The sequence below is a fragment of the Coturnix japonica genome, chromosome Z (genome assembly GCF_054131305.1).
Source record: "Coturnix japonica strain WE chromosome Z, WE-NBRP24, whole genome shotgun sequence".
NCBI lineage: Eukaryota > Metazoa > Chordata > Aves > Galliformes > Phasianidae > Coturnix > Coturnix japonica.
This window is the reverse complement of record NC_140702.1, coordinates 63,670,754-63,694,540: the sequence shown is the minus strand read 5'-3', so window position 1 is coordinate 63,694,540 and position 23,787 is coordinate 63,670,754. Positions and strand designations below refer to the sequence as shown.

The window sequence follows — 23,787 nt, the reverse complement described above, 5'->3', positions numbered from 1 at the left end:
TCCTTTAAGAGGGGATTAAAATCTCTGGGAATTAAGAGTCTAAAATTAATTTATTCTTTGAGAGCCTGAAAGACTTATGCAGTCAAAACAAATCAGTACCTTCTTGCATCATGCATTTGTTGGCAATTGCAAAAAAACAAACGAACATGTATACTGTGTACTTTTACCAAGAAGCACAAATAGCACACTGTTTTTGTCAGTGTTGGGAGACATAAAATATTTCTAGATTTGAAAAGGGATCTAACAGCAATGCTAGTAGTATTCTATGCTGTATTGTTTAATATGAAAATGTTAGGTTTTCTTTGTGTCTAGCATGCAAATGTTATCTATTTGAATAAGTTATTTATGGTGTAAACAGAAAAATAAGAAATACAGAGAACACTTGCAAGAACAAGTAGAAAATAAAGGGAATCGCTGCATTCCAAATGCTAAGTATTTGAAATATTCATGATGGGGAAATAATTAAATAATTTAGAAGGGCTAGATTTGAAGGAAGAGTTTAAGTGACATGTAGTTGCATTTCCTTGCCAAAACAAGTCTTCACAGGATTTTCAATTAACAAATGATTTATGTTAAACTGCTGTAACTATAGGCTCCTCCAGTGGTATCCTTGGAGAGCAATTTTGTTGACTTTTGGAATGTCTGCTGTTTGTTTAAAAGATGACTTTGGATTTTTTATGAACATGAGTCTACCATGTGTATTGTTTTACAACTGCTGCAATGGCATCTCTTATTTGCAGGTGGGCACTTAGCAGTTATTCAGGGACTATACATACTTGATGCTAACACTATCCAGATCACAAAACAATCATACTGAGCTTTCTTATTTTAGTCCTGCTTGTCTTGTATTGTATTTCAAAATGTAATACCTTTATTTTAAGCCTTTAAAATCTTGCATATCTTTTTATTAGAACCTTAATGTAGATGAGGTGGTCTAGATGTAGCATTTGGTTTTGAATCAACACATTAAGATGCAAAAATTGTTTTCGTATTGTTAATGTAATATGGAAGAATAGTGAAAAGGTGATAAATTATGTAATCTTCCCTTTCCTGGTTTAAAAAAAAAAGTTTTAGAGGGACATCTGCAACAGAGATAAAGAACTTTCGGTTCAGTTTTCTGAAACACTTTATTCCTTAGACCTTTCTTGTACTTCAGGAAAAATTTGTCCTATGGCCACAGTGAGTCAGTGTCTGTAATACCAAGCATGTTAAGGCAGTTCACATCACATATAAAGCAGATCAGGCCCAGGGTGGATCTTATCCAGTATTCTCTTAGAAAATAGAAAGATGGAGGCCAAAATTAAATGCTCTTTTCCATATTTAACCATATGACCAAGACTTAATGGGCATGCGGATGTAAGAATGTTTACCAGTTAGTTCTTGTGAAAATAATGATGATGAGAAATCTCCAGAGTTTCAGAGAAAATGCATTTGTACTGCTATGAGACTGTAAGTGTATCAAAAAGGGATCTCCACGTAGTACCCATGTGCTACCAGGTCCTGCAACTAGGCATTTGCTCATTAGTGGAAGTTAATTGGAGTGACTAAGGCTGCTGTGTACCCGTGCGTGATATTGGTGTACTAGAACTGTAAGCCATGAAAGAACTTGTTTTCTCAGAATGATAAGAGCTTGCCTACTTATTTTGCTTAGTCACTGTATCCAAATGACAACTAGCAAGAAACTGGTGACGTGTTTTCTGCGTGTCTCTGTGCCTGCATGGAAGCATACCGTTCTTTCTAGTTGAATAAGTATCTTGCTTGCAGATATTGCTGTTGCGCTACACTTGTGCAGTCACATAACAAATTTTGTGAAAATGCTGTTAATGGCATATGTTAATGGGGCTGTAACAGGAATGAAAGATGAGAATTCCAAACTGTGTGTGTAAATGTGGTTGCTGTAGCATGCTGTTTTCTGAGAGAAGGCAGACTTACCTATCATGCTATAACCACATCTGCAGGGATCAGCTGGCTTTCAGTGCTAACAAATTTTTAATTTACTTCAGTACAAATAATCAGTGAATGTCTCTTTCAAAATGACTATCATGACGTAACTGCTACTGTTGTCTAGCGTATAAAAATAAATATATTTCTCTTGACATTCATTTTATAAGGAACTTAATTGTATTACTACCAATAATAAGTACCTAAAATAAATACTAGGAATGGAAATTACAACACAAATGAACCCTGGATTAATTGTAATCAGTCTATACAAATGGCACATACCTATGTTTCAAGACCACTATCATCCAGAGTACTGAGTCATTTTTAAAGATAGCTCCCTTTAAGTCTTGGTTGGTTTCTAACTCTCTTGATTCTACCTGTGGAAAAAAAATAAAATTATCAGGACATGGACTTACATGTGCGACTGCTGTTCTTATATTTATCTGTTCTTCAGGTGTTTTTTTTTGTTGTTTTTTTTTTTCCAGAGATTATTCCCTCTCTCCTTTGGATAACAGAAGGGAATGTGCAGGCATGTGAGATAGAATATTAGGCCACATCAAAATGTGCAGTAACTTTGTGACTGCTAATTGTTCTCTCCCAGTCCTCCCCATAACAAACCATTACTCTGTAGTAATTTGATACTTTCTGGGGTGTCTAATAGAGGTCAGGCATCCTGATCCTCTGTGTGCCCTCCTTGCTGGTATTCCTCTTTTTGGTGTCTCTGTTAAAAATTGTTCTTCTTCCTGGAAAGGAATTTCTTGAAAACTGTTTAAATGATAAAAATAAACAATTGTTGTGATAGTGCAAACCTACAACTAGTAGAGTAATAAAGATAGATTCTGCATTTAACAGAATGTTAAAGCCAGATTCTTGCAATTATTTATAAATTAAAGGTATAAATAATACCAGATTTGGTACAATTTCTGCCCATTGAATATTTTTCTTAGTGAAGGCAATTACCACTCACTGAATGGACAGTGAATTATGAAAGGTTTTCTGTGACTTCCTTGAATTTTGTAGTCCAACCAGAATCTTCAATAATTGTCTGAATGCAAAATGAGCCATAATCAATTAATTCACTGCATTTTTAGCAAAAATATTAATTCCCCAGAGTAAGATGAATGTTATTAAATTTAAATTAGTTTTAGCAATCATTTTTATAATGCCGTGTCAAATGAACATCTGTCTGAAATGCCTGTTGGTTCTGAAAACTACATGTGTCCTGTCAAAAAATAATAGTTGTCAGCTGTAGTTTAATTCGATGTAGTTTAATGTAATTTTGCATTAGTTTGCCTCTTGAGAGTAATCGGATGGTATAGGTACTAATAGAAGCTGCAACCCTATCTAATACTTTCAGGAACTAGCCTCATAATGGACTATAACCAAATTTGATGGGTGGTGGAATATCATAGAAATTAGCCAACCTCTAAGGCTGATTTAGGAGAAAATTTTGAGTCTAACTGCATCCAGGCTATACTGTGCACAGTCAGATTAGTGTAAGCAGACTTTCTGTAGTAGGTTTCATTTTAAAAATCCCATGTGCAGCAGTTAAACGACAGAAAGATGAATTAGGTAGGTAAGAACGAGTAATACAAGAAAGCACTTTACTACCTGTAGAGAAAGTTAGTGGCATAGAAATAGAATATGGATCCTCTCCTGATTATGGTAGAGAAGTGTCAGAAAAAGAATTTGCATTACTTTTAAAAATATGGAGAGAGAAAAAGAATGAAAACTTAGGATGGTGAAGATCTTTCCCTCTGTTAGTTTTCTTTGATGATGTGCTTGTACGTATAGTGGGAAAAAAAAAAGTTTCCCCCCTAGAGCCAGTTTTCATGCTACCTGCTGTCTCACTGTATTGCAATTAGTGATGTAATTTTTTGTTTGGGAGATACGTTGGAGGATTTTAAGCATAATGTATACCTGGGCAGGAAAGTCAGGAAGGTGTCTTCAGGCTGTTTGGTGACTTTTTTTTTTTTTTTGGAAGCAGTTGTGTAAGCATGAATGTCATTGGCTCACTTTCAGAACTAAACTGAGCAGGAGAATTTCCTAATAACCACTTTTGGTCTTGAGCAGTTTGCGCATATTGCAGTTTCTGCAGATAAAAGATTAGGTCATGAATGATAGAGGCCCAGATTCTCTAAGGCAATTATTGTTTTCATAGCTTTTCCGAAAAAACTGCATGGCAACCACTGGCAGTGCCACTGTCTGAACTACATCTGTGCCATTGTTCTTGTTGAAAAGTCATGGAGAAGAAGTTCTGGAAGCTCTGAGGCACACTGATGATAATCTCTCTGTTTGGCACATCTCAGATCAAAAGGGCTTAGTGTAAGCACTGGGCTTATCATACCATACCTAGCTGTGATTTTAAGTTCCGAGGAGGTCATCTCAGGTCTTTGACCCATTGGGGTAGATAGATTCTTTTGCATGCAGTTTACAATATGAGTTGAGTTTTTTAAGTGAATGTTTGTAAACAAGCATATGAAGTAGTTATCATCTTAGTGCAAATATTGAATCTTATGAAAAATTCCACTGTCTTAGACACAAGTTCCCTGCTGCCGTTACTGTGCAAACTTTGCAGTGCAGTGTCTATCTGTTCTGTGCCTGTTGGTATTAATAGATATTGCTAAGCTATTGATGCCCACAGCCAACTGTGGAAATCTATTTATGTGCACTTGCTCACTCCTGCTAGCTTGTTCCTTCACCTATATGCCACACGGTTGGTATTGTTCACTGTCAGAGTGATTGTGAGATTATGAGAATCCATGAATACCGTGTGCTGGGATTTAATACCTGAGGAATGTCATCCAGAGAGAACTAGACAGACTGAGCAGCGAGCTCAGGTGAGGCTCATGAGGATCTGTGAAGACAATCACAGGGTATTGTGCCTGGGTTGTGGCAATTCTTACTACCAATCAGTACAAGCTGGGGGATGTGAGGCTGGAATAGAATGCAGCCCTTCCTAGAAGGACATAAGGGTACCAATGGATGGTATGCTGGACACGAGCCAACAGTGTGCCCTCACAGCCCAGAAAGCCAACCATATCTTGGGCTGCATCAAAAGAACTGTGGTCAGCAGGTCGAGAGAGGTGATCCTGCCCTTCTGCTCCGCTCTGGTGTGATCTCACCTGGAGTACTGCATCCAGACATGCAGTCCTTAGTGCAGGAGTGACACAGACCTGCTGGAATGCTGATGGAGTACAAGCCTGTTGAAAAGAACTTGGGGTGTACTGGTGAATAAATAGTAAGCAGGACAAGCACTGGCAAGCCGTGTGCCTGTGCAGTCCAGGAAGCCAAGCGTATCCTGGACTGCATCAAAAACAGAGTGGCTGGCAGGGAGAGGAAGGTGATCTTGCTCCTGTATTTTGTGCTGGGAAGACGTCAACTGGAGTATGGTGACCAGATGTGACGTCCTCAGTACAGGAGAGATGTGAATCTGTAGGAATGTGTCCAAAGTAGGGCCACAAAAACAGTCCAAGGGATGGAGCCCCTTGAACAGATTGCTCAGAGAGGAGATAGATAGCCCATCCCTGGAGACACTTAGGGCCTGGCTGAACCAGGCTCTGAGCAACTTCATATAGCTGTAGATGTCCCTGTTCATGGCAGAGGAGTTAGCATAATCTTTAAAGGTTCCTTCCAACTCAAAAGATTCTATGATTCTATGAAATATATATTTGTAATATAATGATTAGAATAGTACGTGATTGTGTCAAACATACACTTGTATTTTAAGAGCATGATTCTGTTTTCATATTACTGTTTTGCTTTGAAATTCAAAGAAGTCATTCACAGATTAGAGCAGATAGATATGAGCATCAGTGTTTTCCCACTTCCATAGATTTCTGTGTGCAGTAGTTAGACTTATGCCTGAAACAGCTGCTTTACAAAGAGAGACTTCAGCTAATAATGTGACCGCAGAGGAATGAATTTGTAGAGTGTTATCAAGATCTCGTGTGAGGAATCCAATGACAAGAGGATGCATGCTATCATTCTCTACTCTGAGGTCCATTTTTCATATCTCAGACTGCCTGTAATAGTCAGATAAAGTGATGATCTATACAATCTGAGTGTGTAATGAGTCTCTAGGGTTATTCACAGAAAGTAGGGTAAACTTTAAAGGCAGGCATGTCAAGAAAAGTGATTTGAAGTGATCAGTACACTTTTGTTCTTTATCTTAAGCAGATTAGTAGCATTGGTAAACATAGGCCAGAACAGTTTGTAAGGTTATCTACTGTGCATTTTGCTTGGCTCCCAAGAGGTAAAATATAAATTATTGAGAATCTTGGGCAAGTCAAGGCTGGGCTAGGATTATCTATTGATGTGAGATAGCATTCATTTCAGAACTAAGCCATACCACTTTATGGGTTTCATGTCCAAGGTGGGTGTCAAATATGAGGTTTACAGAATGAATTCTAGAAGTGGCTGCTAAATTCTACCCTAGTTCAATGAACTGTGTAAAATTGGGAATCCTTGTTTTGGCTGCCTTTGTAGTTGTCTGGAAAATGTCCATTGTAGGGAATTTGAACAAATCAGAGCCAAAATTCTTGGTCTGCATTAGATTCAGATGATTTTATGGGTTATACATTCCTTCCCACCATTGCAGCTTTTCCTCTGGAAAGCCATGAAGTATTTGTAAGCTCTGTTTCTCTTATGCTTACTGTTGGCGTATTTTATACTTTCATTTCTCTTGATAAAATATTAAATTGGACCTATGTTTTAGCATATGTTCTTCCAGTATGGTGAAGGGATAAACTACTGGGGAATATTTTTTAGCTGTATTGCTCATGGAAACAGCAGTAATAGAATTGTATGTTCACCTGCAACTTCACCAGCCAGTTTACCAGAAGTTACAAAATACTACAAATCTGTTTTTTTAGCAGTTGTGGGATTAATTGTCATATGAGCATTATACACAGTTTCTTTCTTTTTTTTTTTTTTTTTTTAATGAGCTTGTAAGGAAATTGGAGTACGTCAAAGTATGGAGTATTATTAATAGATGCTTAAAAGGTTTTCTGGCTTGTGTGAATCTGAGCAGCTCAAACACATGAGTAAACCTGTTGTATTTATTAACTTAGTATGCTTGTAAGGTGGGACATTGTTACTCCTTTAAGACATGATAATTTGATATGCAAGAAATATTGTACTGAAAATTTACTGAAATTACTACAGATATGTAGTAAATAGAGGGTATAAAATGGAGTTCCTTATATACAGGATTGTTCTTTTCTGCCTTGAAAAGAAAGTGCTTCTGGAATATCACACAAGCATCCCAAACAGTACTTAGGTAAGTGTGAGTGAATGAAAAGTATCTTGAAAACTATTAGTAATGACAAAGTTGAAGGCATGTGTTGCTGTTAATTAATTTTTGCTTGATTAACAAGGTTGTTATTTATATGATTGATTTGAGTTATAAAAGCCAAACTTAAATTCTAGTTAGTAAAAGTAAGAAGACTCTCCTGGTGACCCAAGTAATCATTGTGTAGTGTGGAGTATCTGAAGCAGCTCCTTGTGGACCAGACAAAAAGCCTATTGAATAATTTGAAGAAAGGTCTTATAGAATATATCCAATGTTATACGTTCTTTAACAGTTATGGAGTGAGAAATATGTATGAGGATTTAATATAATGTCAGTGAAAGTCTGTGAAATGAGACATTTCGGTGAGGTTCTTGAATTTCTGCCTTCTTTATCCTTGCACACAGCTAAAACTTTATGTGCAGTCTTGACAATGGCTCTTTATTTTAGTCTGAGTTGTAAATGAGAGCATCACTTCTGTACACTTTTATCCCTTAGATTCCTTGTGAACTGACTGTATTAGTGTTGGGTTTGGCATGTGGGCATTTTTCCATGTTAAAACGTGTTGAGGTCATTGCTCTGTTTCCATATAATAGACAACTGAGCAATAGTGAATAATAGTTTGTTAATTGATACTTAGAAATGAATGTCTGTCTGTTTAGTTGTATGTCTTGTCAGGTTTAATTGCAGTCATTTGGAATTTCCAGAAGCTGCATTATGTGTATAGCTGTTGGTGTTTTTGGAATAGTATGCTAGAGGAGTCTCTCAAATTATTATAGTATAGCTTATCCTATAGAAGCATACTTTTTATGATTCATGGTGTATCAATAAAAATGATGGGTTTCATGTTTAAAATCATATGATTCAGATTGATAATGTTTTTTATTTTATTGCTTAGTATTTACACAACATTTTGAAAATTATTTGCAGTTTTGATGTGTATTACAGTGCTTTTAATGAACTGGGTACATATCTGACTGTCATGCAGCATCTTCCTTTGGTATAACAGCTTTTGTAAGAGGAGCATACCTCAGTGTTACATAGAGAAAGGTGTTTCTTCCAAACATGGACCTCATGTGTGTGCAATATAAATGTATCTTTTCTTATTTCCAGATGCATAAAGTCACTTAGCAATTTTTTCTCATGTCACATTACATAAAATTCTGCTGCTATAAAACAGCTTAAATGTTAATGTTTTGAAGGTAATTTATGTGTGGCATGGGAGAATTAGTAATCGAAACAGTAATAGAATTGGAACCAGCTGTGGGAGCTAGATAGGAAATTGTCCTTCCTTCCTGCAGTAACTTAGACATACTGTAATTTTTAACTCCCACCTCTCCTATCCCTACCCTGTGGTTGTAGATCTTCGTTGCATGAATTATCTGATGATTTTCTCTTCACCTCAGTTTTAGTTCCTCATCCTAATTGAATAGTAAGTTTATAGACAACTGGAATGTTTGTTACTATTTGACGCAATGTGCATAAGTTTGTCCTTCTTTTTTATTTTCTAATTTCTCAGAGTAAATATTTGAGTGAACACCTTTTAACAGTCAGAATCAGAATACTGTTGAAAAGTAGAATCTGTGGACAACTCTTTCTCTCTAGAGATGTGATTGTTTAGTTTTTGCTGACTGTAGTGTGTTTGCTAAGAATAACAGGATCCCTGAGGACCTTGATGAACTTCATCAGCGCTGTTGAATAAACCCTTATAGCAGATTCTTTATGATATATATTATTTGTTCAAGTTTTTCAGATGAGGAAACCAGGGTGTGCAGGAATGAAATAAATTGTACAAAGTTAGAGGTCATAGATTGGTCTGTACCTAAATCATGTATTGTTTTAATTTGGGTGGGTTAAAATCTGTGCATTTTGGGGGATGGCTCACTAATTCGTTTGCCAGCATACTGGTGTAAAGGTTTTTATTAGTGCCACCTGGATGTTTCTGAGACCCTATGCAAGTATGATCACAGAAAGTGAACATACAGTGTCTTTATTGTTTAGAGAAATACTGTATTTTATTTCCATTGCAATAATCTCCACATACACAGACAATAACAGCTGTTGGATTGCTAGTTTTGGATTTTCATGTTTTCATGAGTCTGAAATAAAGCTTAGACTGTTTGAATTGCTGATGGGCTTAACTCTACTGGTTTATGAAACTTGCAAAAGAAACAAGTACATATTTTACTGCATATATTGTTTTAATGTTCTTCCATAGAAACATATGTAACTAAAATTGCCTTTTTCTGAATCAATTACAGAAGCTTAATAGTGTCACCAACTTTTATAAGTGGAACACTATGTTCAGATAAAAATTACTGTGATATATATGAAAGCCAAAATGAGTCCAGTTTGCATCTAAACTTTTGATACTTTAGGTAGATGAAAATTTGCAATTATTTTCCTTTGTGATTGTAGAATTTACCTGCTATTTTGTTACCTGCCAGAACAATCAGAACTTTCAGAACAGATAATAGATCATAATTGCTTGTTAGTTTCTTATTTTCAGCAGATTTGTGGTTTCAGTGCAATTTTATTATTTCATAATAAGTGAACGTAACCCTTTAATTCAGAGTAAAATAATCTATTCAGCTCTGAAGAGCAATATTAAGGGTTATGTCCAACTGAGAACACCAGCATTTTCTTTCATTCTCTACGTAGCAATCATTTTCTGTGTCTTACCGCTGTAGTAAAAACTGCCTTGTTAGAATGTGGGTGTTTTTTGGTAGCATATGGCAGTTCGGCATAGCGTTCTAGCAAATAAGAAGTATTATATTTATGCATACTTGAAACTGAAATGATAAAGATGAAATAAGCAGTTAGTTATGTAAGTGGAATATAACATATCTGGAATATCATGAAATACTGTGCTTAAGTAAATTGCTCTCCCAGAAACTGCAAAAGAAACTTGAATTATCACAAGTAATTTTAGATTTAAATCTGTTCTATCAGTGATTACAACTTGCTTTGGGAAAAGCTCAAGAGAATCTTTCTTGTATGTCTTGTAAGAACAATTCCCAGGTCATAAATATTAATAAAAACTTGGGTTTCATAAATCAACGACTTGTTACTAATTTAGAAATTATCTGAATGAGGCTTTAGAATGTAGGTGAAAAATAGCAACCTCCTGAAATTTATCTAGAACTCCCAGGAGAAAGATCAGACAGACTTTGGTGTACTTGAGAAGTATGATGTTTATATTTAAAAAAGTAAAATAAAAAATTACCAGCTGTGCTGAGGCTCTCTAATTGCAATACCTTTTGTAAATTGTTAGGCCACTGGAGACTTTCAATAAGGAGAAATTCTACTATGTGGCACAAAAAAAGAGATTTAATTCATGTTACCTATTGTGTCTGGGAACTTTCTCTGAATTACCATGTGACCCATCATCTAATAAAATGTATTGTATCTGACATATAATAATGTTATGAATTTGTAGCTTTAAGCAGCCATATGTTGGAATGATGATTTTTTATTTTTTTATTTTTCCCTTGCATTTTAAACCTGACGAAACATTCTGGTTCAGGTCACAGGAACAAAATCATGAGGCTGTGAATTAGAAAATGTTGAGAGAAGCTAGCCACAGTATTGTTTACATATTGAGCAAATACATTTAATTCCTGTTCAGATTAGGAAGGAGACATTTAAATAGATAAATTTCTTTAATTTTTTGAATGCACTCTGAAGAAGTAATATGTATTGGTAAAGAGAAGAAAGTTTTTCCTCAGTTTTTCCTGTACTTAAATTAGAAAGTAAGTTTTATGCTAAGTGCTATTCAAATACAGAACAATAACATGGGGACGTAGCATAGGACCCTTGTAATATTACTGATTATTTTGAAATTCCATTCAGTTGTCATGAGGTTAGGTTAGGAGTTAGCCATTTTTTACTATAAGAATAACAAATATGGTGGGTGTTCCATGGGATTATTGGCCAATATGATTCATTGCTGTTTTTGTGTGTATCCTCCTGTTTTCCATAATATTCTCATTTTTCTTTGTCTTTTTCAGGCCAAAATTTTAGGTAATAAACACACATGCACTGATTAATCTAACCAAATGAAAACACCTCTCTTAGGAGTTTACCTGGAGACTTTGCATTTTCCCTTCACGCTCCCTGAGTAGTTCATGACGAAGAGAGGTTTTCAGATGATTCGTGTTTTTGATACACTAATTGTTCTCCTGGAGTTAGTTGTTTGTTTTAGAAACTGTATGGGAAATCTGAGGTAAATATTTTCCATATTTAGATGCATCACATTTGTAAACCTAATTATATGAATCTGGGCCAAAGTGAATTTAATAGCATGTAAGTTGGCATCAGAAAATATCTCCAACGCCTAAAAGAAATTAAAAGGTGTTGAAATGTCATCTCAAATTTGAATGCTTTCTTAATGCATGCAAATTTCTGGATAATACATTTTTATAAGCCATAAACTCTTGTTTTCCTGTTGCTGTGACACAACATCTTGCACATTTCTCTCATTTAATTTTTCATCTTTTCATCCTTCTGTCTTTTTCTGAGTATGCTCTCACACAACTGTAGTGTACATCCTTAGACTGTTATTTTCAGTTTAAGATACAGAGGAAAATAATGGAAAATAGACTTGGAAAGCCTTCCATTTTACAAGCAGTATGGTTTTAATCAGTGCCTGCAGAATAAATTGTGAAACAAAGCATGAAGATTGTAGGGTGTTTATTTATTAAAGGAATATAAGATAAACAGAAAAAAAAAAAAAGTTTAAACTTTTATTACTCTCTTCAGCTTTCAGTGCTGTCATGGAAAATTCAGCTGCTAGGTGCAGAACAGATTATTGTTCTAGACTAAAAGGAGAAATGAGGCATGTTTTCCTGCAGACCTATGAAAAACTCCCTCCATCACCCTTTTTGTCTCTTTCTGATGACATTTCAAGACTTGGTGTTGAAGGATGGAGCTAGATACTGTTTTTCCTGTTGATCTGTAAACTTGTTTTTTGAATTTCACCCATTAACTAATACACAGTATCAGTTAAGTTGGAGGAAAGGTAGAAAGAAAGAATTACAAGCGTCTCTCTGTTAAGCTTGGTGGATTTTTGTCAATGTTTATCTGCATCTCTACTTTGGGAACTGCTGTTTCACATATCCCATTCTTTCTGTTGTGGTTATCGAAGTCTGCCCACTTGTTTTATCATAAAATGTCTTAGGTACATTTTCTTTCAAGATGTTACATAATTTGTAGCATGAATATTTATTTCATTAAGTCGCACATTTCTTGTTTTAATTACTTCTGTCACTATCTATGCATATTACTTTGAATTCTTAAGAGAAGATTGGAAAAATTACAAAAATATTCTTGTGTGCTTACAGGGAAAATTTCGGTACTGCTAACTGCATTCTAGAGTTTAAAGTGGAAGGCTCCTCAAGGACATTCAGACCTGCCTGCTTGTGCTGCAGCAGAGTGGCTTTTGCTTTTCCCTGCAATTCAGTTATTCTAGAGAGGAGGAGAGTAGGCTTAAATAAAAACAAAATTTAAAACATAAGCACAATATAAGCTTGAAAATAGGACTTTCTGCAGGGAGCTGTTGGTTAAGGTCATTCTGTCATCATTTGATGTCATCATTTGATGTGAAGGTTTTCAGCAGCTATTTCTACTGCCCATAATCCTGTTATTCTGTCCCTCTTTTAGCAGAGCAGCAATCTTCTGTCTTAGACCATTTCAGTATGTCTTCTGAAATCTAAAGTGTTGCCAGAAATTTAGAAATTTCTGTATAGTTCCCACCTTCTTTTCTTCACTCCAGTCCATGAGCAGACTGCATCTGCCACGTGTGTGTACCAAAGCAGGGACCCAATGGAGCAGAAAGTGGGTGTTTATACATTTCTGATAGATGAAATTAATCAGGAGGGACTTTTTTAGTATAGTGCTTAAGATATTTGAAGTAAGTAGTAGCCGAGCCTACTTTAAGCTCTTCCACTGCTCAAGACATGGGAAGTACTTAAGTTTATTTTGACATATTGTAGTTAATGCAGATTTTTCCTTCATACTGTACCATAGCTTTGCTACTGCAATGGAAGGTCCTTTCAGTTTTCTAGTCAGTCAGCATCCTTGGGGAATCCTAAGAACTTGAGACCTATCCAGGTAAGGAAAGTTACATTAGCTTTACAAGTTTACAAGTTACTTATCTTGTGAGTGCTCAGAAATGTTCTTATTTAAGGACCTATTGTGTGAAAAATTACCTAGAGCTTTGAATTTTCTTTTATGTAGGAGAGTTTTCACTTAATGAAATGCAGATCACTGAAAACAAAGCATTGGAGGTGTTTTTACACATAATCTCATCATTCTACCCCTCTCTGATTTGGCTGTGAAAAGATAAGTCATTTCAGGACATCGTAGAATTTACGTTTTGCTTTTAATGGTCTTTGCTTTTATCTATTCTAAGGATGTGAACGTAATCTAATCAGACTTTGAAGATGACTTCTGAATTGTCAAATTATTAGCAAGTCTAACAGATGCTTACATCTGAGGTGTGCTTTAATTTTAAGCTCATCTTTTTTATATGGTGTAGTGGATTTCCATCTTTTTTTTCTATTTTTTTTCTATGGACCCTAACTTTTGCCTCAAGCCAAACATTTAATTTATTACTTAAGTACTAGCCCATTCTTTTCCCAGTTCTTCAATCTCTCTGTCTTCTGCCAAACCACTGTGATGATTATTGCCCATTGATAGAGAGTACTCTATCACCGAGCATATAGAAGGATTTCCTGTAGTATGTAGAAATCAAAATTTTAACTGTTGTTTCCTTGATGTGTCCATTTTTGCACGTTTTGACCTTTGTTATTAGATTATTTCTTTTTTATTTTATTTTGCTTTCTTCTCAAGAGATGCTGGAGTCCCTGACAGTTTCTAGCAGTGTATTATTTGTATTTTCCATGTATTGCTTGAGGATGAGGGAGCTCTCAAAAGGAACAGTAACAGCAGCAACAAAACAATAATCCTGTAAATATTTCATTCTATCTAATTCCAGGAACGTTTTCCATAACAACCAGAAGCAATTTTTACCTCTTCAGTTGTTCAGATTTAAAGTAATAACCCAATATTTTGGGGATACTTATGTTAAAATCAGCATAAAGTGTATTTCATATATACACACACACTTTATATATATATACTTATTTATTTTTCCTTAGTATCCTGTAGCATTACTTGTTCTTTGAAATGTAGCAGCTGGAAAACTGGTAGTTGTACCTAATGTCAGTGTGCTTATATATAGGCATTTGTTATATTAGGTTAGAGGTATTTATTTTATTTGCAGTAATTTAGGAAGTTCAGAGTTACTAAAATAGAACAGACGACATTGTTTTATGTAAATGTTTGGCTGATTTGAAGATGTTATGCCAAGATACTTTTCTGGAGGTTGTTATCTTAATTTTTGTTTTGAGTAGTCTGAGCAGTATTTTCAACTGTCAGGTATCTCTTGGACACTGCAGCTCTCTCCAAATGTCTGACTATCAAGCTCAAGCTATTTGATTTATCAGGTGACAGAATGTATTCATATCTGTTGTTCTGTCTTAAAGAGAAGTAGATAAAACTGTGTTCAGTGTGGGTTCACTGTACAGCATAAATATTTTTATGTTTTTGACTCTTCTAATTAAAAGGATTGTAATTATTGTCACCTGAAGAAGCTAGAAATTGAGCAAGTTTGTTATAGCCCAATTTGTTTCTTAATCTGCAGGAGTGATGTCTAAAGGATTACTGGAATTCTGCCTATGTATTAGCTGTTAGTTCATAGTAGTTCTGTGTTATTTTAGTGAAATACACGTAAACCATTTAAGCTGGCCTAAAGCATAAAGCGTTTGACAGAAAACAGTTGAGCTTGTCATTTGCTTTTGTAGATGGTTTAGTCTCTGTCTGGAATGGTGCTCTTAACTGCTTTATTTGTAATGTGGATATTCAGAAGATTTTTTTGTTTGAATTAATGGAATAACTTAAATTAGTTAAGATTCTCTCAAACTGAAATGTAGTTCTGGCGTAATACAAAGAAAAGGTTTGTGGATTGAAATGAGAATAGTGGTTACAGGGTTGCTTTTATTTGAAGCAGTGGATGAAGTTTTTATGAAAGCCTTTGTTTCGAAAAAGCAATGGAACCATTGTTCTGGGTGATATCTGGATGACTCTTTGCTGTGTGCTTAAGGGGCAGTAATATTCAATGGCTAAGAAGCAATTGTTTGCTGTCCTAAAAAAAATACTAATTTATAGTGTAAGAGATCATCAGACCTGAGAAACTTCAGTTATAGTACAATTAAATTGGGCAATCTGTAGCATCAGGTGAATGATGAATTGACTTTCATGATCAGTGTCACCTCAGAATTTTATTACACTTGTTCCTCAACTAGTTAACTACATTGTAATGTGGGCTGCACCTTTCACTCTGTTGTGTAGCTTTCTGAAGATCTTTTCTGTTCGCTCTTCAGACTTGCTGTGCACCCACAGTCCCATGTGTATTTTCCTTCTTCTTTTTTTTTTTTTAAATTTTATTTTCTTCTGGAGTGCATACATAAGATTTCCATGCTAGCACAAGAGTTCAAGTTCAAGCACCTGTGACTGTCAGAGATATGTGAATGTGAGTACATAGGGCATGAGTCTTCTGCTGCCTTATCTGTGTGTGTGTGCAGAAGGAGAAAGGAACTGTACAGTTGGTTTGAGAAAAAGGGATGTTGTTTATGGTAAAAATAGAGGAAGGGTAGATTTGGCTAAATTAAAGATGGAGAAAGTTTTGTTTTATCAGTGAAATAAGGCTGATAGTGTGGGAGGAGAAAATGGCTGTTTAAGAAAGCATAGTAATATAGAGGATTTCTGCTGAAGAGTGAGAAAAGGGAAGGAATTGGCAGATATGGATAAGGAAAGTGTCTCGTATCAAACTGATGAATTTCTGGCATCAAATAATGGATTCTGTGTGTTTTAGGAAACTTTGTCATACTAGACAAATGAGCATTTTAGGATAATGATTCAAATGACCTCTGTAGAACCTTCCAATCACTGAAGTGCTTCCAGTATGCTTCTTTCTCATTAAATTAACAGTTTTCATATTTGTGTTACAGCTTTCAGTGTGATGTTTTAAACTGTAATTTCCTTCAATCTGTGTCTTTCTATTAAGAGAGGTGTATTATATTGTTCAGTGCTGAAGAGGAGGAAGTAATGGAAGCCAATCCATGATATAAAACACATAGATAATTTATCTTGTGCAATGAGTTATAGATCTCTTTCTTAATTTCATTAACTTCATAGATTTCTGGTATTTGAAAGATTATTGTATAACTTGATAGATTGATTTAATAAAACTTTGAGATTGAATGATACTAATGATTGAAGAGAATTACAATGTTTCCTAAAAAGGAGGAAAAGAAAAACTGATACTGGTCTCATTCTTTATTGGAGTTCTTGTTTGATTTTTTTCCTTTTACTCATTCCTCATATATTTATGAAAACATGAAACTGGAATCAGTCTCTCTGATATTTCCTTCTTATCCGTCTCAGGTTTTGTCTCGTGTAAGGAAGATATTTCTTACCTTTATGTATACATATAATAAAATGCTTTTTTTTTGTTGATCATTGTAATATTTTCATAGAGATACATTTTCTTTTTTCTTCTCCAGAACCCTATTAAGAAAATTCCAGATTCTCATGAAATTACACTCCAACATGGAACAAAAACAGTAAGTGGTTAACACAGTTTCAGCACTTTTATTTTTTTCTAGAACTGTACAAATCTACAAAATAATTTTAGGAATAATTAAGTTCAAGAATGATGAAATACTAATTCTCTTTTAAAGTTTATTATTTCCGTCTAGCTCTTTTCTTACTGCAATTAAAATATGTTTTAGAACTGCTTCTTCTCTTTCTGCTACTAACTCAAACTTCATCTAACTGAAGCATTGTCTCATTTTTATGTTGTTCCTTTATGTTAAATACATACTCAATTGTTACAGTTCCTCTTCAAGTCTAGACCATCATCTATACATCTCTAACCTAGGCACAGACCTTTGTTTGGCTTGTCATGTATTTCAACAAAGATATCAGTGCTGAAGTTTCAAATGACCTCTTTGTAGCTGAGTACAGATCTCCTTCATTTGCTTTAAATTGCTAAGTGCCTTTAGTAAGCCATCCTCAGTTTTTCTTAATTTTATTTTTCCTTGTCTTTGACTACATCTTTTTCTAGGATTCATATAATACTACTTGATTTTTCATTTTTATTCTATTTATTTATTTATTCATTTGGAAGAACACAGTCAGTGGCTTGGAGCTACTGTTTCTGGGTAACTTCATCTTTTACCACATATTCAATTGTTTTTATTTGCTCATTGATGCAAAATCTGTAGCATAAAACATACTTAGTGCCCTTGTTGTATAAATTTGATTTCCTCCCTCAGTAACACTAAACTGGTAAATGTTTTTATTTTCACTGGTTTCTTAGTGTAAGCTCGTGTTATTTCTAACTAAAGGGCTTTGAGAAGGGGGAAGTTATTTTGGAAGACTTCTGAGGTTTTTTGACTTCATGGGAGTGTAGCTGTCATCACCTAGAGCAGAGGTGAATTATAATGTGGATATGCATAGTGCAGTTAAATTAGATTGGATACAGTGAATGAAACGTATCACTGGAAAAAAAACAGCTCTCCTGTGAAGGTTTGTCATTTTTTTAATAATGAAACTTCACATCCATAAAATGACAGTTGTGTAAGGATGGGAACAACTTGATATCTTGATATCAGTGTATTCCACTGACATTTTAAATTCTTCTCATTATATTCCTACAATGTACTGTGTTTCTAAACGTTATGTCCCATCTGTACCTCTTCAGTCTAATGATTTTGAGTTTGATGATCACTGTATTCCTGTGCAGCTGAAAAATCTCACAAAAGATTTCCCAAGCTGGAGAGTCTTTCCAGAAACCTGATTAATTTCCCACTTGCCTTGTTTGTACAGTGTAATAGGAGTTACTGTTCCCAGTGAAACTTCAGTGATATATATATATTTTCTTTTTTTCGCCTGACATTTTTGATACATAGTGGGTATGTGAGGGAAAGCATACGTTACAGAATAGTTCTGATTATGTATTCTGTGTGCAGTCAGCATCACTTCTGCATCAGTTCTCATATCACAGCTGCTCCTTTCTATAGTAGTTAAGACGGAATAAAATACTTGAGTGTGTTGATTTGAATGCTTGATTAATCTGGAGATGTCCAGTGTGACATCTGAAGTGTCCATGTTAGAAATCATGGATGGCATATACAGGGCTTCATATTTGTATGTAGATGACCTTTTGCTGTCATTTTCCATGCCATTTTTACATAATGTACATTGTATGCCTGCAAGATGATGAGAATTTGAAACCAAAACATAGCTGAAGTGTAAGAAACTATTATGCTGTATTTTTTATAGATATTTTATATTTTGGTGCCATCTGAACTGTAGAAAAAAAAAAACATTTTTGCATTATTATTATTATTTTTTTAATAGGTTTCTGCTTTGGGACTGGATCCCTCTGGTGCCCGTTTGATAACTGGTGGATATGACTATGATGTTAAATTTTGGGATTTTGCTGGAATGGATGCTTCTCTCCAAGCTTTTCGGTCACTCCAGCCTTGTGAATGGTGTGTAGAAAGACTTCTCATCTGTGATATTGCATGTATTAATCTCCTAACAGAACGCGCAGAAGCCTTGTAAAGTAACTTAAAAGGCTAAATTTGTCTCACTTTGTGTGGTGAATGAAACATGAACCCAGGACCATGTGTATTTTTTTCTCTTCAAAAAGCTACAAGTGAATTTGCAGATTGAATTGTTAATAACATGTCAACAAACAGATTGTGAGCTTCTCAAAGACACAGGCTGATGTTCTTAATCAAAACAAGTAGACTACACTTTTCATATGGACTCTCCTTTTATGAAACTAATGAGGAAGAGAAGAGAGCTAATGCAGTTAAACCTTTGGTGAATAGCCTAAAGGAATAACAATTTCTGTTGCCACTGCAGCGGTGTGCATGAGATGGGACTTCATTTACATTACTAAGTTTATTTTCTAATTTCAGAAAATTGGAATATAGTTTTCTTTGAGAAGGCCATGCTTTCTGCACAGCTAACTTTCAAATAAGCAATCGTAAATTAATAGTTATTTGTAGCAAGGTACTTTCTGATGTTAAACAAATGAGGAACCTTTGATGCTTTGGCTCACTTAAAAGGGATTGAAACTTATTAGTCAGTATAAGTAACCCTTGGAATGTCTGTTTTTAATGGTTATTTTCTGAAAAGACTGAAACTGAATTTTTGCCTGTTTGGAAGGTTAGGATTGTATTCTTGCTACTCCCGGCACTGAATTTCATACATAGCACTGTATTTCATACATATCAAGGAAGAACATTTTTGGTGAATGACACATTCTTGTAGTTTAAGTACACAAAAGTCTGACTTAAAGGTCTAAAAGTGTAAATATAAAATAATATTAAAAATTTTCTGTTAACTGTAGAATTAACAGCTGTCAAGTGTAGCAATTTCATTTATGTTGTAATTGTTGCCCCTTAATTTTAAAACATATTAGCTAAATGTTTTATAAAGAAGGTATTCTGTGTCATATTTTAAATGAACCCCAGCTCTGACTGGTAAAAAGATCCCATAACAAGTAAATCTTATTTCATATATTGAGGTATGCCTCTGAGCACTATGAAGAGTCTTATACAACCTGTGCCCAGGTGTGTGTGTATTCCTATTTTATTTGTTCATTATAGCATTTATTGCAAGGACTGTTAGCATTCACAGACTTCAATTTCAAAGAATTCTTAGAAGTTCTGGTATGGAAATGTTAGATGTTAGCAGAAGTGTAGTTTTGGAGCCATATATTGAATTTCATTTTGAGAATAAAAAGCCTGAGAACAATTTCATATTGTCAAATATATTCAAATTTATTTTTTTTTAAAAAAAGCTTGGCCAAAAAAAAAAAAAAAAAGAAGGCACACTACTTTGAAACCACCTCAAGATTTAAGATACAAATATTTAAGGCACTTGTAAGACAAAACAATGTTAAATATGTAGAATTTAGTTGTGTGTCACATCTCTGCCAATGTATATTCTGCATGTCACAGCTGAAAGTACTATAAAATTACTATGCAGATTCTGAAGCATTTCACAATGTTTAGTTCTATTAAAATGAATAGCTTTTGTAAATTTTATAATGTGCTTTAATATTAATAAGAACCAGTGTGGGTTTTTTTTTTTTTCTTTTTTTTTTTCCTTACCAATTGCCTCTGTAGAGTCCTGCTTACTCCAGTAAGCTTCTGAAAAGTGATAACTTCTGGGCCATTCACATACCTTATTTGTGGAGCCTCTTTCTGGATGTAATTTTTCAAAGCCACAGTTAGGTGTTTGCTTGCTTTTACAGTTTCTGGCAATACTTTTTTTCTCAAACCAATTTTTTTCCTATTTGATTTGATTAGTAGGCTTATGTTTCCACTGAACAAAGCATTGAGAAGTTTGGTACAGTTTCTTGCTAGATGAATGTTAAATGTAAATCTAAGCTGAAAACAAGGTTTGTTGAAATGTAATTATGTAGATGTATTCTACACTGATGTCTGCAGAGAATATTTTAGATGTTGTTCCTCTTATGAGTTTCTTTTTAAAATTTTCAGTGTTGTCAGCTTAACGCCTTGTTTTCAGCTTTGGTTACAGATATCCATTCTTGCTCTTTACGCTCAGGATGTTTTTTTAGACATTGCCTCTGATCTGTTTCAGAAATTCACAGTTTTGAGTGTTTCATTTCTACAAAAAATTGGAGTTTTTAATACTTTAGCCAGACTGGTTTCTAGTTCACATAATTGGTGATTCAGGCAATTCTTGGCTTTTGAATAATAATGCTATCAGTTTTGCCAAATATTTTTTTGAATAAGAACCTTACACTTACATTACTATAGTCAATGCAGAATTTCTAAAACATGCATTAGATGTTTTTTAAGGTGTTTTATATTATCTTGGTTCAAGGTCCAGCAAATAATAGGTACTGCTGTCAGTACCATTCAATACTATGTAAGGCTTAACTAAATATAGTTGCAGGTTGTATTCTGTTTTGTCTATCATCCGAGTGTTAATTTTACTGATGTGAAATTATAGGTTAAAAAGTACTTTTCGTAAAGTTATTAGGATTTGAATGCACATGGTTTATATTCTGCACATGGTTTATATTCTTCACCAGAAGGAGGACACAAAAATAATATTTCTTAATGCACTAGAATAACATTTTCTGTGATGCTTTATTTATTGCTTTGGATGCCATGAGAATCCAAATGGAGTTATTAGTGCAATCTGATTTATTAATACTTCAGTATAAATAAATAGTATTAAGTATTAATAAAGGGCAATATTTATTATACACTTTCTGTTAATGTGCTAAAGTGGAATGCTGAGAAATGACGGTGATGCTATCAGTGAGACTGGAGAGGGATTTCTGATTCTGAGCTATCTTTGGCTTTCATTTAACTGTTCTTGTCATCCTTATTCCTTGATTTCTCTCCCAAGATTTTTCAATCAATGGAAGATGTATATTAAAACAAACAAACAAAAAACTCATACAGCAGATGTGTACAGCATATGAGTAATCATTTAAGGCAAAGTAGTCTAGGCCGATTATTCTCCCCTGTCCCCCTGTCTCCAGATTTGGTGGTGTATTTAACTTTGTCCAAACGTTTCATGAAATTGTAGCCCTGAACCATAAAAGGGTGTGAGAATGCTGATGTGACTAATTGCCTAGCATATAATATATAATGGTGTTCTATGTAGGACTATAACATACTTTTGTAATGCTTTGAGGATTACTGTAAATCCAGGTATTGCTTTTGAGCAAGTGAAAAAGAATTTTCAGCCCTGAAGAGCTGAATATGACATACACTGTTTTTCACTTGGTGTTATAAAGCATACTTAAAGTAAATACGTTCACCAGAAATAACATTTTAGGTGCCAATCTTGTAAATACTTTTGTTTGATATGCTCTTTGGTTGAGTAAGAAAGTCGGACACTCATGGGAATAAAAAGCTTTAACCCATTCATCTCAAATTTCTTTTTGTTATAGGAATGTAAATGGGTCTAATTCTGCCATGTATTTTCTCACCATTGACAGTTCTATTTCAGTACTGGCCTACAGGAACTGAATTTAATTGAAACCTTTTTTTTTCTTTTTTTTTTTTTTAGTCACCAAATCAAATCTTTACAGTATAGTAGCACAGGAGATGTCATTCTGGTTGTCTCTGGTAACTCTCAGGCAAAAGTTCTTGACAGAGATGGTTTCCCAGTAATGGAGTGCATAAAAGGAGACCAATATATCGTGGATATGACAAACACCAAGGTAAATAATGTCTTTCTGCATTCAACTTATTTCGTACTGAGAAACTTCATGAAGTTAATGAATAAGCTTGCAAAGCCCTGGTGCTGGGAGGGATAGTTGTGTATATTGATACCTGGTAGGATCTAAGTGGCTTAGCAAGGAACTCAGGTGAATACTGGGCTGAGTATGAGCAAATGGTTTTATTTTGTTGTATAAGAGACAAAGTGTAAACTGAGCTATAAAAAGAGATGTGATAAACAGATTACAGGTAGTTACTATCTCCTCCTAATCAGTGCTCCTTGTTTCACATCTGAAATTCTGGGATTCATTTTGGGCCCTTCAGTTTAGGGTGGATTTGGAGAAACTGGATGATGTTCAGGACCTTATAAGGAAACCAGACATCTGAAGCATTTGTGCTGTGAAGGCATCTGTCCCCTTTTAGTCTGATACAGAATAGAAGGCAGTAATAGTGGACTACAAGTACTAGAAAAAGTTTTAAATGATAGTGTAGCCAAATGCTTTTGAAACCACAGCGGTATTAGACTAGAGGTCTCCTGGTGTTGTTGCTACGGAAAGTTTTCAGTAGGGTGGTAGTGCAGTGGCTTATCCATGGAATCTGCAGAACTTCAGTCCATGGATGTTTTCAAGGCCCACCTAGACCAAGCTGACCTGTTCTAATCTCGGCTATCGTCTGGTTCTGGGTGAGAGGCTTGCCTAGATGAGTTTCAGAGATTTCTTCTAACCAATATACCTATGGTGCTGTGACAAATACATCCCTTCAGAAGGGAGTCTTGTAAAAAGTAATAAGCAGCAGTGTGCACATTTTTAGTGGTAGATAAAAATGCAAGTGAAGAACAGCTGATGCATACTTCTGAAGTGTTTTAACAACTGTTGTTGGGCTTTGAGCACTTTGCATCCTTACGTCTGTGAACTATGTGAGACAAAGATTCTGTTTGCATAGATTACTTAAATTCAGGTCAGTTTTATAAATAGTTTAAGAGCCTGAAAAAGTAATGATAGTATCTAGATAATCAAGCTGATGATAAACGTGATTTATATATTGCTTGTAAAGCATATTGCCAAATAACTAGGATAAATACTGTTTTACCTGAGACTATTCTTGTCTGATCACTATTTCTTTTGGCAAGTGATATAGATATAAAACCACCAAATGGTAACATCTGCTTAAGTTCTTGTTTACTTAAAAATTATTACAGATTTT

The 23,787-nt window shown here is 34.8% G+C and overlaps 1 protein-coding gene across 2 annotated transcripts in view; it reads left to right on the top strand.

The window, feature by feature from the left end:
• WDR70 (WD repeat domain 70) overlaps nt 1–23,787 on the top strand; it is a 122,357-nt gene that overhangs the window by 16,821 nt on the left and 81,749 nt on the right. The window contains exons 6-9 of one of the 2 annotated variants that reach the window (XM_015848476.3): nt 13,262–13,345; nt 16,861–16,920; nt 18,722–18,855; nt 22,433–22,586. In XM_015848476.3, coding sequence (XP_015703962.3) covers nt 13,262–13,345; nt 16,861–16,920; nt 18,722–18,855; nt 22,433–22,586 — 432 coding nt within the window. The remainder of the gene's footprint in view (nt 1–13,261; nt 13,346–16,860; nt 16,921–18,721; nt 18,856–22,432; nt 22,587–23,787) is intronic. The other variant, XM_015848477.3, reaches the window with a different exon arrangement.